The sequence below is a fragment of the Lepidochelys olivacea genome (assembly GCF_965140295.1).
Source record: "Lepidochelys olivacea isolate rLepOli2 genome assembly, chromosome: 8".
Classification (NCBI taxonomy): domain Eukaryota; kingdom Metazoa; phylum Chordata; order Testudines; family Cheloniidae; genus Lepidochelys; species Lepidochelys olivacea.
This window is the reverse complement of record NC_140418.1, coordinates 59,494,439-59,513,651: the sequence shown is the minus strand read 5'-3', so window position 1 is coordinate 59,513,651 and position 19,213 is coordinate 59,494,439. Positions and strand designations below refer to the sequence as shown.

The window sequence follows — 19,213 nt, the reverse complement described above, 5'->3', positions numbered from 1 at the left end:
TTTCCCTAAAAGATATACTCTAGGAATTATTGTGGGGGAATTCTGTTGCCTGTGATATACAGGCGGTCAGACTATGTGATCACAATGGTCCCTTCTAGTTTTGGAATCTAGGAATAAGTAGGTCCTCACTTATTGACTAGTCCCATTTTAACCAGTGGGAATGACAGTGTTTACTGAATAAGATGGCACAATTGGTCCAAAAAGCAGACACTCCCTTAGTGATGTGGCCACAGACTTAAAAAAAAAAAAAGCTGATGGAAAGCAGTAGTGGGAAAGCATTAGTCTTGAGCGGAACAGTAACAGCCTAGTAAACAAAAAAAGACAGGTGTGATCTATAGTGTCACCCAAGAGCTTACAATCTAAGGGTAAATGGGTCAGTTCCCATTGATGTGAATGTGAGTTCTGCTACTGGCATAAGTGGGGCCAGATTTCACTCCAAAAGATTAATGAAATGGGATATGCTCTGAAGCCACAAGGAACTTTGAATGGTATGTTTTCCCCATTTCTTGTGGTCATGGCTGAAGATGTGAGTCTGGAATGTGGAGAGAAGTGAGTCTTGAATATGGAGAGGGTAGTGTTTTGGTGAACTGGTCCTGGGAGGACATTCCATGAGGAGTTAGCATCAGTAAATGAAGAGGGGGAATGGTGCTTTGAGGCTGGTATCACTGACAGAGTAAGGGAGGGGACAAGAGACAACCATGCTGGAGCAGAGCTGGGAAGAACTTTAAAAATATAAAAAATATATAAACAATGTAGTTGGACAGGGGAATCCAGTGGAGGGAATCCAGTACAAAGTTCCATTGTCTGAATGGCAGGTAAGGAAAGTAGTTATCTGAGCAAAGTGATACTCCGGTGTGGCTCCATGTGCCAAGTACACTGAACTTCACAGTACGTTCCCACATTCTACCCTTGTAGGCTGGCCACAGCAGTATTATTAAAGATGGAAAGGAAATTGGGTCCCGTTAAGATCCAAAATGGACATAAAGCAATTGAAAGACAGTTTATGAGATGTACTTAAATTTCCCCATACAGAGCTGTTCAATTTAACAGTATTTCTGGAAGTGCCCAGTATAACATAGATGATAATTCTTTACTTGGAATATCAGTCACGTGTGGAAAGTTTTCAATTAATTGAAGAAGCTGTTGTGGAAGTATTAAAAGGGGTATTAAAAAGTTTCGTGTTTTATGAATATAGTGTTATCATAAACTTGTTTCATTTAGTGAAACAAGGAAAGCATAAAATTTAGACCTTGGATTGCTAATGAAACAAAGACATCTGGGGCCCTGTGAAAGAGTGCACTGTCCACTACTGCATCTTCTCATGGCTGGAAATGAGGACACATGCTCTCTCATCTCTAATGCCCCCTGCCAAAGGTCACTCTGGCTCTGCAGTAATGTCTTTTCCTGTAACTCAGCCATCCAGTAATCCAGGTCATGATTTAAGTCCACCCCTTCCAGGGTAAGTCCAACAAATAAAAGTCCTTACAAAGAGAGCTTTGACCCCCAACCCCAGGCCCCGTTGTCCTCAGACCCTTCTTTCAGGGCTTTCCATCATCCCTATCTCCTTTTCTGGCCTCACACCACCTTGTCAGTGGCTAGTAGGGGAACTCAGTCCCACTCCCCTACAGTAGGTTCCAGTCCAGTGACCCTATAACTAGCAACTGAGGACTGCTCCATCCCCAACTAATTTTTGATACATCTCTGGACTTCTTCCTACCCAACTTTTCTTAACATAGAAAATCTGTGAAGCAAAATGCCTAACTCTTCTTTCAGGGCTGGAACTATCAGGGTCTACCCCTGATTTACCCCAACAAAATCCCAGCATAAAAATATATAGTTAAACCCACTTCCACTCACCTTGGGCTTGAACTTTCTTCTTTCTTGAGCTTCCTTTACTCTACTTCTCAATCAAACATCTCCCAGGACTCTCCACTGGAAATCTGGTTCCTGCCCGTTTATCAGCCTGCTCCATTCCCAGTGGCTGTCTCTCTCTCCTGGCCTCTTTCAAGAATTCTCTGTTTATAAGAGGATCCCAGGGCCAATTCCCTGCCGTGGGCTACCTTCCTGATCTCTCCACTCTCTAATTCCAGAGTGACTGCAGAGGTCCTTCCTCTCTTCCCTGCAGCCACCTTCTTTCTTTTTCTTTTTTTTTTTTTCCAGTGGTGAAGCAGATTTAACTGAGTAGTCTGTAGCTGCCAACTATAATTCCTAAATACTTAGCGGTTTATATTCTCTCGCTCTGTCCTGAGTCCTTCAGGTAATGTAACAGAATCTTTCTAAAACTATCCCATTTCCCTGACATTTTTACTAAATAACAATGTAACTTTTGTTACCTTAAGCTGTTTGAATTTTTCAGAAAGCTTTTCCCTTTATTTATCAAAGCCCCATACAAGGTGATCAGTTTTATCTTCCACCTTTTAGAGTGTACATTGTCTATCATTGTGTCTGTTCATTCAAAACAGATTTTTGTTTAAGGCACAATGTCCAGTTAGTACTCTAAACAACATCTGCTCATTTTTCCAAACCAGTCCCTGAAGTATATTGTTATCTTCAACTCTAGGGCACAATAAAAAAAAAATCTTCTATTTTTCGTTAGTCCATTTATTTATGTATGTATTTATTTATTTATTTTACTGTTACTTTTTTAACATTTTTCTGTACTGGGCTTTTGAATTCCTGTTTACTCCAGGGTATTTCCATGTCAGTGTTTCAATTTCTTGAAGCATTTTTATCTGCTTTGTCCACCATTTCATTCTCTGCTGTTCTAATATACACTAGGGTCCAAGCTAATGCTACAGGTAACCCCATCTGTTATTAGAAATATAATTTCATTGATTAAATCACAACATACTGAGATACCCTCTTTTATCACCTTAAAGCCTAAGACTGAATTGAAAAAAAGATAGCCACCTATCCTGGGTGTACATTCCTGATTTAATTTAATGCTACTGTATTGTTACTAGTTTGTCTGTTGGTACTATTTTAGATGTACTTATTCCACATTTTGATATACAATATGTTGTCCCTGTTCTTCCTGTTTTGTCTCATTTGGCCCCATCTGTCTATATTTGACAGAATTGACTCCACTTTTCATCTATAGACTGGTACACTTCAGTTTTCATACCTACTCTCTCTTTTTTACCCTTAAGTTTATAAATAAATCTAAATCCATGTTTGGACATATGACTTTCCGTCTACATCAAATTTTCCCATGACTAAAAGTTTTTATGCCATTTAGCTCTCCCTTGTCTTTCAACTTCTGCAGCCACATTTAACTTGAATGGCATGCGGAGTTCTAACGTCATGTGTTATAGTTTGCCTATCAAATTCCCAGCAACCCTCTTATGTTTGTTTGGTGTTTTCATTATTACAATTCCCATTAATTTTAGCCCAGAAAGTTAGATCCAGTGGTTTCAAGTTCTGATTTTGATGTTGATCCTAAAACTTGGCAGCCATAATCAATTACCAGCCTGATTATGGCTCTGTATATCAACAGCAATGCTTTCAGCTCCATTATCCAATTAGCCCAACAAGACTTTTATGTGGTTTAATCCTTCCTGTATATATATCTTTAACATAGTCTATATGATCTTTCCAAAGTAATTTAGCATCAAATATTACCTCTAGGAATTTAAACCTTTTAACTTTATCTATTTGTTCTCCATACAGATACAGTTTACATTCCTTTGTAACTTTCTTTTTTGTAAAGATCAGTCATTTGGTTTTGGCAATGAAGAACTTGATACCTCATGCAGTTCCCTAATCAGAGGTCTCTTGTAATGTTTTATTGATTCTCTTTTCTGCCACCTCAGTATTCCTGCTGCTTATCCACAGAGCACAATTATCTGAGAATAGATTGACCCCAGCACTTATTTGTTTTGGGAGATCATTTATCATATTAAATAAGGTCAGGCTGATAATACTTCCCTGTGGTGTACCATTTTTAATCTTAGCTATAGTCAACATAACTTTCCCAACTCCAATCTCCATGGTCCTGTTACTGAAAAAGTCCCTAATTCACCCATATATTCTTCCCCTTATTCCTAAATGTATCTACTTTGTACAAGCCTTCCCTCTATAGCATGTCATATGCCTTGTCAATATCTAGAAAGACAGCGATCATGAAAACTTTGTGACTCATTTTTTGTTTTGTATTTCAATTTCTAATTTATCAATGTGATCAACGGGTGCATTTTACACTCTTAAAACCAGACTGTACCTTAGCTATAATGTCACTGTTTTCCAAATAGACGATGAATCTTTCATTCACCATTCTCTCCATGATTTTAGCCAGACAGGACATAAGGTCAATAGATCTATAAACATCCACTTGTGCAGATAATTTGCCTGGTTTTTAAACTGGAATTACTACTACATGTTTACACCCTAGTGGTATCACTCCTTCCCCTCCCATATAGTTTGTTATATAATTCCAAGTGAACCCTCAAACTGCTTTCAAATAGATATTAAAATGTTGCATATATTATTTTTAGCTGGGGATGTATTCTTGCTGTTAGCAATAGCTTTCTCAAGCTCCCATTTACAAAACCATTCATTCAGTATAGTAGCTTCATGTTTACCCCACCTATATAGTAGATCATGATTCTCTTAAATGAATTGTCTTTTAATCTGGGGGAAAAGCTGCACTTTGATTTCATTATTACTCACTCCTCAGAAAGTTTCTGCTAAATGTCTGCTGTTTTGTTATCAGACCTTCTAACTATTGTGTCAGTCCCAATAAAACAGGGGAAGTTACTACTCTTTGTCTTAATTCTATGCATTCTTCTAATTTGCCTGTATATTTCTGGTGTCTTGGTATCTTTATTTATCCACCTACGGTACTTCCTCCACCTGTCTTTCTTTTCTTTCTTTCTTTTTTTAAATAATTCTTTCGGCTGTTGTCTTACTTCTTCTATATTTCATTGGATCTTTACTATTCATTTTCTGTTTTTCTTTTTATAGACTTTGTTCCTTTCCTTAAGTGCCATTTTGCGGTCCTCATTCTATCATAGAACTGAGGTTTTAGTTTTGGGGTATTTCAGTATCTTAGGTATGGCTACCATAGCTGCTGCTATTAATCCCTGTATTACATTGGCATTGAAATTCTCTATGTCATCATCACTCACACAATGAATATTCAGAAATTCAGTACACTGAGTTGTAAATAGCTCTGAGTTAGCTTTTTTAAAACTCCCAGGTTGGTATTTTTCCATTAGTTTTCAAGGGCAAAGTAAGGTTGAAGGTATGGAGAAATGGTCACTCCCCATTCCTTCTTCCCTATTTATTTCCCAGTTGTATCTACTTGCAGTATCTGCTGTTATAATTGCCAGGTCTAAGCAAAAAAACTATCTTCTGCTTTAAATCTGTTTTGGGGTGTTGGTGTGCCATTGTTTAAAATCATGAGTTTGTTTTTAATGAAGTTTTCTAAGCATGTGCCATTCTTATCAGTTGTCTTACTGTCCCACAAATTATTATGACTATTTAGGTCACTGCATAAAATATGTGGTCTTTCTAGTAAGTCTGAGCATTCTAATTTCCTACGCAGGTTATAGATATTATAGATCTTTAAAGAAAAAAATCTCTTGTGAATTGGGATTACTTTACCTTCCACATCATTACTTTTTTGTTCTCTACGGCTTTGTAGTTTAGTCTATCCTTTATGAAAGTGCAAATGACTCCTCCTTGTCCTACTTTTCAGTCTTGTCTAAGTAACCTGTAAATTTAAAAGGAAGCTTTTTAACCAACCATGTTTCCTAGAGACATAGGATAGCTGGTTTAGTTTTCATTTCCAGGATGTTTTCTTTTAGTTCTTGCATGTGCTGTAAAACTGTGCACATTCCAACAAAAGATTGTGATCCCCATAGCAATCATATTTCACCCTTAACCTAATTTCAGATCACATAAATCTGATCTATTGACAGATTGTTAGTATACAAGATTTTTTCTGCAATCCTTCCTGTAATTTTCATTTTTTTCTGATTTTTCCATTTATGATGTGCAATTTATCATTTACATCATAATGCAAAAAACTTTTCTTTATTCTTTTTTTTTTCTCCACTACCAGTATACCATCACCTATTCCTTCCAGTTTATCATATTTTAATAGAAGGAAGCTGTGTATGCAATTCCCCTTTTCCTATTCTGATTTTCTCTTCCTTCTCCACCTGATGTTTTGAGAGTCTTACAGTTTCCAGATAAAATGTTAACAGTTTTTGCCTTTTGTATCTCCTTAACTCGTCTTGCCACAATACACCCTTGCCTGTGGTTACCACTGCAGTTGCTACATTTGACCTCCACCCCCCTTCAATGCAATTGTCATAGGAATGCTCTTCCACACATTTATAATATCTCATTTTCACTTTAGAAACATTTGCTACATGCCCTTACCATTGGCACTTATAACAGTGTAGGGGTAGGGGAACATGTGGCTTGGCTCTAAAGATCTGAAACCCTAATATTACTTTCTCAGGTAGAGTCCCTTTCTGAAATGTAATCAGGACTGCTATAGATGACTTGCTTTTTCCTCCTTGTTTACTAATTAGTCACTAACACTTTTTTTTCTCCTATGCTTTCGGTATTTCATCATTGATCAGTTCTAATGGCACTCCATGTATCACCCGCTTTTTGCAGGATATATTTTAGTAGCTGGCAATTTATTTTAATTTTCCCAAGCATTTTAGTTTTTAAGCAGTTTAGCAGCCTGTTCTTTGTCTGACCATTCAACTAAAAATCCCCATATTACAACCTCTTGGCTGTTAATATATCCCCTATGCTTTTTTTGATCTAGTTAGCTGCTTTCACAAACTGAATGGTACCTAATCTTATTGCTTTGGCAAGGGAATTTATAATTTTAACATTTTGGTTTATTACTTTCCCAAGCTTTGCTTTGTTGCTAATATCATCATGCTCTGATTCTACTCTTTTCTTTTTTTCCCTACTGTGCATCCATTCTCCCTCTCTAACAGAATCTTCTTCTGATTTGGGGTCAGAAAATCTTCCATCATAATCCTGCCAAAAGCACTCTCCACACTCTAGCCGCCAGCCACCTTCTGCTCTCAAGTTCCTTAGTTTATAATCCTCTCCCAGACCCCATCCCTAGCTGGGCTTCATCCTCAGTTAAGCCTGGCCCACTCTCCAAGTGCAGCCCAGTATGTTAGTTGTTCTCAGGCCCATTTGAAGACTGTGTGGGATATATACCTTATCACAGGCCTCATCCTGTAAAGTGCTGGTTCCCCTCATTACTGCTTTCAATAGGACGAGTTGAGGGATCTCAATAATCAGTACAATGCATATAACCAGCCCCTTCAAACTCAAGGGTTCACAAAACATACAGACATGAAAATCTGTTAGGCGATGCGATCATGGAACTGAAACCGTTTGTATATTTTTTTCCCCTAAGCATAATTTGTTACACATTTTTAAAATTTCCTAATTATGACTAGAATCTAAATCATTTTTTTCCAGATGAGTTATTTAAATGACCATCTCTACTCCTAGAACGAGGACAAAAAATTCAGAATCACTGTCTAAAATGAGTGCAAATTTATGCATTACGGACTAGTAGGATAAATAAAGTATGGTTACTTCCCTTCCATGTAGATTTTTTTCACTTAATTTATTTCAGTAAAAGTAATATGACAACAGTGAACTAGGAAGTATAGTATTACTGCTTAATGCCAACGTTAAAGAGGTAAAGTAATACAAAGCAATTAGTTTCATTCATGCAAATAACAAAGGAATCATACTGGTAAATATTCCTGGACCATTTGAGAGGTGAGTGGAAACAAGTCTGAGCGCTTGTCTACATTTGAAAAGCGACAGAAAGTAGCGCTGCAGCTCCATTGCTGCCGTGCGTCCCTGTAGACACTCCCTATGCTGACAGGAGGGAGTGTCCCATCAGCAGAGTTAATCCACCTCCATGGACAGGTCAACAGAAAAATTGTGTCTGTTGACCTAGGGCTGCCTATACCAGGAGTTAGGTTGGCTTAACTATATCACTCAGAGGTATGGATTTTTCACATTCCAGAGTGACGTAGTTGGGTTTTTAATGTGGACTAGGCTTCAGTGTAAGGAAAACTAAGAAAACTAAGAAAGGCCTCTTAGTTATCCTTAGATTTACCAAAAAGAAAAGGAGTACTTGTGGCACCTTAGAGACTAACTAATTTATTTGAGCATGAGCTTTCGTGAGCTACAGCTCACTTCATCGGATGCATGCCGTGGAAACTGCAGCAGACTTTATTTGAGAGAACCTGGATTTGTGCAGGAAATGGCCCAACTTTATTATCATGCACATTGTGTAAAGAGTTGTCACTTTGGATGGGCTATCACCAGCAGGAGAGTGAATTTGTGTGGGGGGGTGGAGGGTGAGAAAACCTGGATTTGTGCTGGAAATGGCCCACCTGATGATCACTTTAGATAAGCTATTACCAGCAGGACAGTGGGCTGGGAGGAGGTATTTTTTCATATTCTCTGTGTATAAATAAAGTCTGCTGCAGTTTCCATGGCATGCATCCGATGAAGTGACCTGTAGCTCACGAAAGCTCATGCTCAAATAAATTGGTTAGTCTCTAAGGTGCCACAAGTACTCCTTTTCTTTTTGCAAATACAGACTAACACGGCTGTTACTCTGAAACCTTAGATTTACCCACATTCTCTAAGGGTTTGTCTACAAAGACGACGTTAAAGTGCTGCCGGGGCAGTGCTTTACCTTGGCTGTGTAGTCGCGGCTCCAGTGCTGGGAGAGAGCTCTCCCAGTGCTGTAATAAAAACACCCCTGCGAGGGGTATAGCTCCCAGTGCTGGGAGCGTGGCTCCCTCCCTGTAGCACTATCTACACCGCCGCTTTACAGCACTGAAACTTGCATTGCTCAGGGGGGCGGGTTTTCACACCCCCGAGCGAAGAAAGTTTCAGCGCTGTAAGTGGCAGCGTAGACAAGGCCTTCATCTTATTTAGACATTGTAGAAATCTTTAGACTCATACTCACCAAAGAGAAACATACAGGTCACCCTGTGGCATGTCATTTCTGAATTTGGCCCGCTGCGTTTACATTAAAAGGAGTCAAAAGGTTTTACTGATATGCCCAAGGGACAGAAGAGAGAAGTTCAGAAAAGAAAGTAACTAACAGGTGAGTGTAAGAGTGTCTGTTAAAAGTAGGCCATGCCCATACTTAGAGCTTCTTTGTGTGTGTTTGTTATGACAACATAGACTCCTTTCCAGTCACTCACCCATTTTTGGGTGAGTGCCAATAGGAGTAAAGGTGTCTGAATAAAATGGAATCTAAGTTAGCATAACTAATTTATTGCCCCTGAATTTGGCCCACCCCCTTTAGAAGACCTAAGTACTGATGTTTGTTGTTTGGGTTGCATGTTAATATGTAGATAATTCTTTGAAATAGGCAAGAAACAAAATAATAAAGCGATATAACTGTATCTTAAGGTGTCAAAGGGATGCTATCAGGTACAATTAATTATTTTTTGAATTAAATTCCATTAGATTATTAACAATGATATCACTTTTGAAATCTTCACCTAACGTTATTTGTTATGTTAGCTTGCCTTTTGCTTTTTTGTTATTGTGGACATTGAAAACAGGGTAGTGATTTCCCTTTTGTTTATTGTCAATGAGACAATTCCTGCTCATCTCATTCACACAAGCAGTCTCGTTCACTGCAGTGTAATTACATCAGTTAGGAAGGTAAACAGGAGATGACCCACCACCTACTCCATTAGAAGTATTACATTGCTCACACAGGTGCAACTCTTCAGAGTACAGATAAGCTCATAAGACAAAGAAATGCTGAACAAAAAGGTTTGATTGTTAAAAGAAAATATATTGGGTTTTTTTTATACATAGTTTCATACAAGCACCTCTCTTGGTCATCACCTATTTTGTAAAATACACTTAAAATTTCAGATGAATTCTGAGCCACCACTTTTTGTTTGTTTATTTGTTGGCAGCATGAGGAATGCAGAAATGATAGATAATTTACATAAAACGATTGCTAACTCTGAGGTGATTTTAAATTAATATTAGCTCTCTGGAATTAGGATTCCACTCTGTTTTGCATGCACTTTTTTTAAGGAATTAGGTGATTAGAGGAAACAGAAGACAAAAAGGTAAAAGATTCATGAGAATTTTCTGACACAAATACACACAATGACTCAAAGCTCCATCTTTTCTTCCTTTTTTCAGTAAAACAATATTCAAAGTTTCAATTACAAATTTTTTATTAACATAGATTACCACTCCAATTATCAGAAACTTGTGCCTGAAATTAGGCTCCTAAATCAATACTTAGATGTCCAAAATAATTGGACAGCATGATGATTTATGTGAATAAAATAAGCCAGATTTGGCCTCTATTGCTGATGCCCTAAAACAGAAAAAGGAATCTTTACAATAATTCTGCAAATAAGTGTCCTGCCACTTTTCAGAGTAGCAGCCGTGTTAGTCTGTATCCGCAAAAAGAAAAGGAGTACTTGTGGCATCTTAGAGACTAACAAAGTTATTTTAAAATCCATGCCTGGATAATGGAGTTTCTCTTGTGCAAGAAGCTTTTTGTTCACATATTCTTATTTATGAACAAAACTTTTCAAAGAAACTGAACTTTCGTTGGGAACTGATAATGAGGGTTGTGCTGCTAGAATTCACGTTTGTAGATCAGATCAACCCCCATCAGGGTAAGTGCTTAAACTGGATACTGTAATTGTATAGTTCCAACTGTTACCAACAGGGCAGGCCTAATTTTTAAAGATTATTTAAAAGTAATGACATAGTCTAAAGATTTAAAGGGAGAAAAAAATCTCTGGAGTTCCATGTTCTCTATCTTGTAGCTTTTGGAACTCTGGTTAGGATATTTCTCAGAGAGGCCCAAGCCATAAAGCTCTAGAAAAAGGCAGTAGTGAGGGACCTTTGAGATGAGACTTTCAATCCTTCAGCCAAGGACAGAATTTTATTAAGAAGATTTATTTCAGTAATGTTGCATCATTAATATAAATTACTATGTATATTCGTACACCATTATTTCCAGTGTAGTTAACGTATAGTAGCAAAGCAATCAACTCTTTTAGCTTTCACTAATGATACATAAAGGAAGTGCCTTCCAAAGATAGGAACAAAATGGGCAATAATTGGAGCACTATGTATTCTGTGATTCCATATCCATGTAATTTTCCACAGGAAATTTGCCCCCATCCCGCACCTCCCTTTGGTGAAGAACAGTATTTCCAAATCTTAGCTTTCATTTAAACAAACGTTGTTAGCCTTCTGCTGCAGGACAAAATGCTGCACTACATGATTTGCCCAGTCTAACACAGAAAGTATATACTTGAGATGGGAACTGAAGCCAGAAGTTGAGATTGGAACTGAAGTCCCCATCTGTTGCCTTAACAACAAGGCCATCCTTTCTCTCTACTATAGGACCTCTCTTTAATTTGGGATACTTGAAAAGATGTATACCGATTTGTTATCTCCAGTTTTAAATGTTATGATGCCCAAATATTTAAAATAAGCTCATTTGTGTCTATCAGTATGAGGAGCCACATGATATCTCAGTAGTTCGGTTCCAGCAGAAACTGGAGACTATAATTGAGAAGTTAAAACTAGAACTGACAGGGAATTTTTAACAGAAATTTTTTGGGTAGAAAATGCTTATTCATCTTAACTGAAACTTAGCAGGAAACTGTGAGTTTTGAGCAATTTCTTGTTTAAAAAAATGGAAAAAAGTTTCAAAATTGTCCAAATCTTGACATTTAAGTTAATTATAGTAAAAAAGCTCAACATTGAAACAAAGCATTTTGAAATTACCAAATAAAATATTTTGATTGACCCTTAACCAAATTATTTTTCGATTGTCAGTTTCTGAAAATTGTTGAGATTTATATTTTTTGTCTTAATTTGGGACAGGAGGTTTAAAATAACCAATCTTTTCCCAATACAAAAAAGCCATGTCCCACCCAGCTCTAGTTGTAAATATGTCACAAAGCTACTCAAGGCTTTTGTAATGTTTACTTTTGAAACAGTCAGATAATACATACTATGAAGCAGTAATAATTAGAGCTGGTTATGAATTTTCCATTAAAATATATCTGCATGAAAATTTCAATTTTGCCATTTTTTTTAACTTTTCAGGTAAATAATTAAACAAAATATTTAATTTCATATCTGGCTGAGCCAAATCAGAACATTGTGGTTTGTTACATCAAATAAAAATATTTAGTTTTGGGTCAATTTGACAATAATCTGTGTCCACCTGAGCTGCCATGATGTCTTATGGAAGCTGTAGTTTAGATATCTCATGCTCCCATTTTCCTTTACAGATTGAGCTCCTTGGCTGGACTACATTCCCCATGGTGCACCACAGTCTTACCTCTGATTGGACTGCCACAGTGCTTCATGATGATGCATTATGGGAGATATTTTCTGGCTGTGTACCCAGCCCATAGGGTAGAATGGGGGACAAAAGGAACCTTAAATATAATTTTCATGAGGCACCATAGCAACACAGGCAGACACAGATTAATGGTGAATGTACCCGAAACCTGAACATTTTAATTTGGTTCAATAAACCAAAATGTTTTGATTCAGGTTAATCAAAACTACAGCTTCCCTGAGGTACCACTGCAGTCCACATAGACACCGGTCAATTTTTAACTAAGCCAAACAAACCATTTTGCCTTTCCAAATTGAATTATTTTGTAACTTTCCATCCCATGCAAAGTTTCAATATTTTCACTTTTTGTCTTGATTTGGACAATAACAAATGCCATAATATTGGAATTTTCTGCAAGATGGAAATTCCAGTTTTTGACCAGCTCTAATAATAACATTCTTGCTTAATGTCTGCTTTCAACTAGATACAAAGCACAAAGAATGCACTTTAGTCAACCATGTTTTTATTTTTTTTAAAATATGTTTCATGCACAAAGAGTTGTTATTCATGTAAAATATTGATATGCAATAAATGACATACAAAAAGAAAAAAGATCAAATAGCAAGGGTACAGGTTAACTTGTTTTTACTGTTTCAGACTGACACTTTTACAAAGCCAAATTTTGAGATCATATATGTTTCCAGTGTTAATGTTTATTTTATAGTTATGAGGAGAAACAAATTGTACAACATCTTTATCAACATTAGAAGAATGGAATTTGACATAGCAGCAACTAAAATGTGTTCTTCAAGCAATGCATCAATAAAACTAGCAAGCACAAAAGCTGAAAAATAGAAAAACAATGCAGATTATTTTTGCTCTGAGCCATTTCCAGATTCTGTTTGGTCATATTGTGTTTCTCTTGGAAACTGTCCCTTACCAGTCCAGTCAGGGGAAAATGAAAGACATATTCACCCATGCTTAACAATAGGAGTATACTGGTAGACGTGACTCAAATAATTCAGTCTGAATCTATTTTAATGTTTTCTCTTACCTGGTATTCCAGCTAAACGTTTGGTCTCTAAATCTCACTATCTGTAAATCACAGTACAAGAACAAGAAAGTTGAAAATATCATGTAAACCTCCAAAGACTACGTAACAAAGATGAAAGATGGTACACATCCACCCACACAAATAACAACTTAACTAGTAAAATAGCACCAAAATAAATAAATAAATAAATAAATAAATAAAAATCCAGCCTGGATAGAGTACTAAAGTGAAGTCAGATGCAGAAAATTAGCTATTTACTTGACAGAGTTTCTTAGCAATGATGTGCAGTGAATAGAAAATATAAACCAATTGTCTTGTTACACCACTGAGTTTATGAGGTAACATTCCTTTGTGATTTTTCATTATATTGGAAATTTATATATTCATTGATATCACTCCAGATGTCATCATCTGACATTTTAGAGATGTTTATACTGTCTGAATTTGCTGCCAATATCAGTTTTCTTTGTCTCTTTCAAAGTGAAAAAATACAAGGTTGTATTGATTGAATTCTGACAGCTTCTTTGTATTATTAATTATTATTGTTATTATTTTTATCTTTACAGATCGTCAATCTATTGGCTAAACCGCATCCAGTCCTTTCTGTACTGCAATGAAAATGGTCTTCTGGGAAGCTTTTCTGAAGAGACTCATTCGTGCACCTGCCCTAATGATCAGGTTGCCTGCAATGGATTCCTTCCCTGCATTGTGGGAGATGGCTCTGCATGCTTGACCTGTGCACCTGACAACCGCACCCGCTGTGGGAACTGTAATACCGGATACATGCTGAGCCAAGGGCTTTGCAAACCTGAAGTGGCAGACTCCACAGAGCACTACATTGGGTTTGAGACAGATCTTCAGGACTTGGAGATGAAGTATTTATTGCAAAAAACAGACCGGAGGATTGAAGTCCATGCCATTTTCATCAGCAATGATATGCGCCTCAATAGCTGGTTCGATCCCTCCTGGCGCAAACGGATGCTCCTTACCCTTAAGAGTAACAAGTACAAGTCTAGCTTGGTCCATATGATACTGGGTATCTCTCTTCAAATTTGCCTAACAAAAAACAGCACCTTGGAACCTGTTCTAGCTGTTTATGTCAACCCTTTTGGAGGCAGCCACTCTGAAAGCTGGTTCATGCCTGTGAATGAAAACAGTTTCCCAGACTGGGAGCGGACTAAGCTGGACTTACCTCTTCAGTGTTATAACTGGACGCTGACTCTAGGCAACAAATGGAAGACATTTTTTGAAACAGTACATATCTACTTGAGGAGTCGAATTAAGTCAAATGGTCCCAATGGCAATGAAAGCATCTACTATGAACCCCTGGAATTTATCGATCCTTCACGTAACCTAGGCTACATGAAAATCAACAACATCCAAGTGTTTGGCTACAGCATGCACTTTGACCCTGAAGCAATTCGGGACTTAATTTTGCAGCTGGACTACCCCTATACTCAGGGATCACAGGACTCAGCACTTTTGCAGCTATTAGAGATACGGGACCGTGTAAATAAACTCTCCCCGCCTGGCCAGCGTCGTCTAGACCTGTTCTCTTGCTTGCTACGTCATAGACTCAAACTATCTACCAGTGAGGTGGTGAGGATTCAATCCGCTTTGCAGGCCTTTAATGCCAAATTACCAAACACAGTGGATTATGACACAACCAAATTATGTAGTTAACCATCAATGTGAAGCACAATACAAAACCTTGAAGGAGTTTTTACAGTGCTTTTTGTGGAACAGTTTATGTTTGGAAGAGTAAATTTAAATTGTCTTTTCAATATCTGTCTTATATCAGTCAATACCATTGGATGGCAATTTACACACATGAACTTGCTGACAATGAATATATTATACCTGCAGTTTTGGTTTATGAATGAAATAAATACTGACACCAGTCTAGAAGACATTCTACTTTTTACAATAAATTTCATTTGTAATTTTATATGTTCCGTGGCAATGCTTTTGTGCATTACATCCTCTAGAGGGAACATAAAACGATACCAATAAAATTTTGTAGCTGAACAGTTATTAAAAAGAAATGCTGTGGGATTCTTTTTTTCCTCCACAAAATAAGTAATATTCTTCATATACTTTTGTGTCTGCAGTGTATTAGAGGTGTGGGTGGGGAGGAGATAGTCACACATTATTTTTATATAAATCCTAGAAAAGCCAAAAAAATAGGAATCTTATATTATTCGTATGAGACACAAATCCAAATGTTCATGTCAAGGCAAACTGACATCTGTTGTTGATGGCTCACTTGTCCCTGCACCTGGGAGACTTGCTAAGGGCATGACTTTTTCAACATACTGTACCACAGCATACAGATTCCCAGAACTGTAGTGGCGTCCATTTTAGAATGGACAGGATGCTAGTACTGGTGTCCTGTGGGATACAAAGTAATGAAAGGTTGCCTTGGTTACAGTATATGAGCACATGAAAGGCGAGCTATCTTACTAATATCCAGTAGTTTACAGCAGATAAATCCCTTTCCACTGAGAACAGGTTTAGTCTCCATAATTATTTGAGTTACATGATTGCTTGCATATGTATTGAAGAATATGTAGAGAAAGACCTCTAAAAGAAATGTCATATTGCATGCCCCACCCCTTGCTCATATATATCCTGTATGCATGATACCCTCTGTGCAGATAGACCAATGTAGATGGATCTAGATAAAAACAGAAAAAAATATAGATATACATTATATATATACACACACACATGCATACATACACACATACAGAGAATACAGATAGCGTATGTGTGTATATAAATATAAACTATATAAGCTAAATAACTTCCTTGAGACTCCCTACTACATAGTTTCAACATAGGTGATTTTTTCCAAAGAACCAAAAAGATGTTTTCCTGTGATAGAATCATGCCTCCAACTTCATGGCTGTGCAGGATTCTCTTGTAGTTCAGCAATTTGAAACAAAATAAGCACGTTTTTTTTTTTTTTGTAAATGTATCTAACTACCTGGCTGAAATCTAGTTTAATGAGAAGAAAGTATATATGATTACCCTGTTACTTTATATATTACTGTTACAGGTGTCAGAGTAGCAGCCGTGTTAGTCTGTATTCGCAAAAAAAAAGGAGGACTTGTGGCACCTTAGAGACTAACAAATTTATTAGAGCATAAGCTTTCGTGAGCTACAGCTCGCTTCATCGGATGCATTCAGTGGAAAATACAGTGGGGAGATTTATATACACAGAGAACATGAAACAATGGGTGTTACCATACACACTGTAAGGAGAGTGATCACTTAAGGTGAGCTATTACCAGCAGGAGGGCGGGGGGAGGGGGACTTTTGTAGTGATAATCAAGGTGGGCCATTTCCAGCAGTTGACAAGAACATCTGATGAATAGTGGGTGGGGAAAGGGGAGGGGAATAAACATGGGGAAATAGTTTTACTTTGTGTAAGGTGTGCGTGCATTCAGTGAGGGTCAGAATCAGAATCTTGCGGGGGAGGGCGGGAATATAAAATGGCAAAGGGACAGTCAGTCTTTAGTTAAACCCCAAAGCAAGGAATTTTAGAATTAAGGAAAAGGTAGTCCATTATCAGAGGGCTTTCAAGTTCAGCTCTGATGTAATCACAATATCATCATTGGAGTTAAAGCAGGGTTGCAGTTAGACAAGCAAATCTAAGATATTACAAAAACTGAAGCACATTGTCAACCAGTAGGGAAAATGACATTAAAAAAACATGGACAAGCTGCCATCTTTCAAACCCATATAACTCAGCTGTCTCAAAAAGGGTATCACCAAATAATAAAAAGGGCTTAATTTCACCATTGATAGTGATTAAAAATGTATCTTTTATCTGGCGACAATGGAGAATGACTTTTGTTCAACAAGAAAGCTTTGCTATATCCTGCAGCAATGTAATAATGTTTTGTGGGGTTTGTGGCCTGTCAGAGGGAATTTGTTTATTAATATGTTATGTACCCCACAATACATCAATTAATTAGCCTCTAATTAATTAGTATATAGTGGTTCAACTGGGTTTAGCCCTACTGATTTTAATGGAGTTGCACCCACTTTTGCCAACACCAAATTTGTCTCATTGGTGTTAGGTGGAAATGTTGAAAGGTTCTGTGAAATGAAAACATAATTATAGAAGAAAAATACTGGTGCACATGCACGTACAGAAAGGAAAAAAAAAAACCATCTGACATATACTAGAAATATTCCAATGCACCAGTTCATTTACATAGCAGTTTCACTCAGAATCGGTAGGCTGTGATCCTGGCATAGGAGCACAAACATCTCAATGTTTTTTTAAACATGAACAAAGAAAAGCTATGTCTCAGTCACTGGCTCACTCTTGGTATTGGTAAGACATTTCTCATTCTACACTCCCATTCCTCTCCTCCAAATGTGTGGCAGATTCTCTCAACCTTTCCTCCTATTTTTCTCTGGCAAGTATAATAAAGGAAGGAGTTTGGCCAATTCGATCCGATTTTATTGTAATTACACCATATAGTTCATTCTGTGTCCCTTTTATACAGCAAAATGACCCTCAGGTAAGAAAAGTGAGCTAAAAGCAAACTTCCCTTTATGATGTATTAAGTACAGAAAAGCAAGAAGCTGGGACTAAAATGCATGAAAATTAGAAATCATAGAAACCATTCACTATTAAAGATCCCTCTCTCTAAGGAAAAGTCCCCATAGTCCATTCTAAATGTTCTGAGAATGATTTTTTTCCCCCAGACATAGCAATGCTTGATTAAAAAACAAACAAATAAAACCTAATTTTCTCATTATTTCACGTTTATATAGTGCTGACAGCAACTTTTGGTTGACTTAACTCAGAGAAAAAGGGTTTGTACTAATGAATAACAATTTTAACTAACTTTTATTCAGATTATGATTTAATACTAGCCCCAGACCAGCTGGATCTGGATTCTTCAGGCCTTAAAGTGAAACCTTGTCAGTAAGTAAAACACTTTTCTTGATTATAGGCAACTTCCTTCCTTTCACGACTAACTTCTTGGCAATCTGACCCCAGAGCATTAAACTGGTGATTTAAAAGTGATTCACTCTAAAGTTTCTCTTCTCACCAAGTCCCATGTTAAAACCTGAGAACATCTATTTTGATTATCTATAAATTTGCAAAGCAAATGTATAATGAATGTATAGTTTGAATAAAATGAAACAGATAAGTGAAAAGCAAGTGAATGAAGAATGCAAAGCAAATGAACTTTCCCTACCAAATCAGGAAGTAGCATCTTTGGATGCTTTCCTTTCACAATCAGTATAATTAAATCTGTTAGTGTCTTGCATTCGCAAAAGAGTTTAAAACCTATAGACAGATGCATAAATAATTTCCTAATATTACTTTTCTAGGGAAGCAGTTCCCAGATTTGCCACAGGGAACTTTTGGGAATGGGAAGCAGGTGGTCTGTGAATTAAAAAATGAACAGGGAGGTGGTCCACAAGACAATATTATTATTAAGAGATGGGCCTCCCTGTGAAAAGATTTGGGAACCGCTGTCACACATAATCTCAGCAATCACATGAATATACTAGGAACTGTTTCTGAAATACCAATGAAGTCCTTTAAAAAACAAAAACCTCTTTTTTTAGTTCCATTCTAATATAGAAATCAATTCTGGTAGAACTCTCTATTGTGTGGGGACAGGCTACTTTCATGTTTTGGCAGTTTTGTGTAAGTGCAACCTAAAGGGAAATCCCTGTTGTTGAATGTCACATTGGGAGTATGTGTGGGGGAAGGAGCCATATCTTACTTTTGATGTACCTGTTTGCAATTCTGG

General features: G+C 37.2%; 1 protein-coding gene across 4 annotated transcripts in view; it reads left to right on the top strand.

Annotated features, from left to right (window-relative positions):
* Positions 1 to 15,337, top strand: part of BRINP3 (BMP/retinoic acid inducible neural specific 3) — a 302,255-nt gene extending 286,918 nt beyond the window's left edge. For all 4 annotated transcript variants that reach the window (XM_084637560.1, XM_084637563.1, XM_084637562.1 and 1 more), the window contains exon 8: positions 13,991 to 15,337. In XM_084637560.1, the coding sequence (XP_084493686.1) occupies positions 13,991 to 15,107 (1,117 nt within the window). In that variant the 3' untranslated portion in view covers positions 15,108 to 15,337. The remainder of the gene's footprint in view (positions 1 to 13,990) is intronic.
* The last annotated feature ends 3,876 nt before the right edge of the window (positions 15,338 to 19,213 follow it).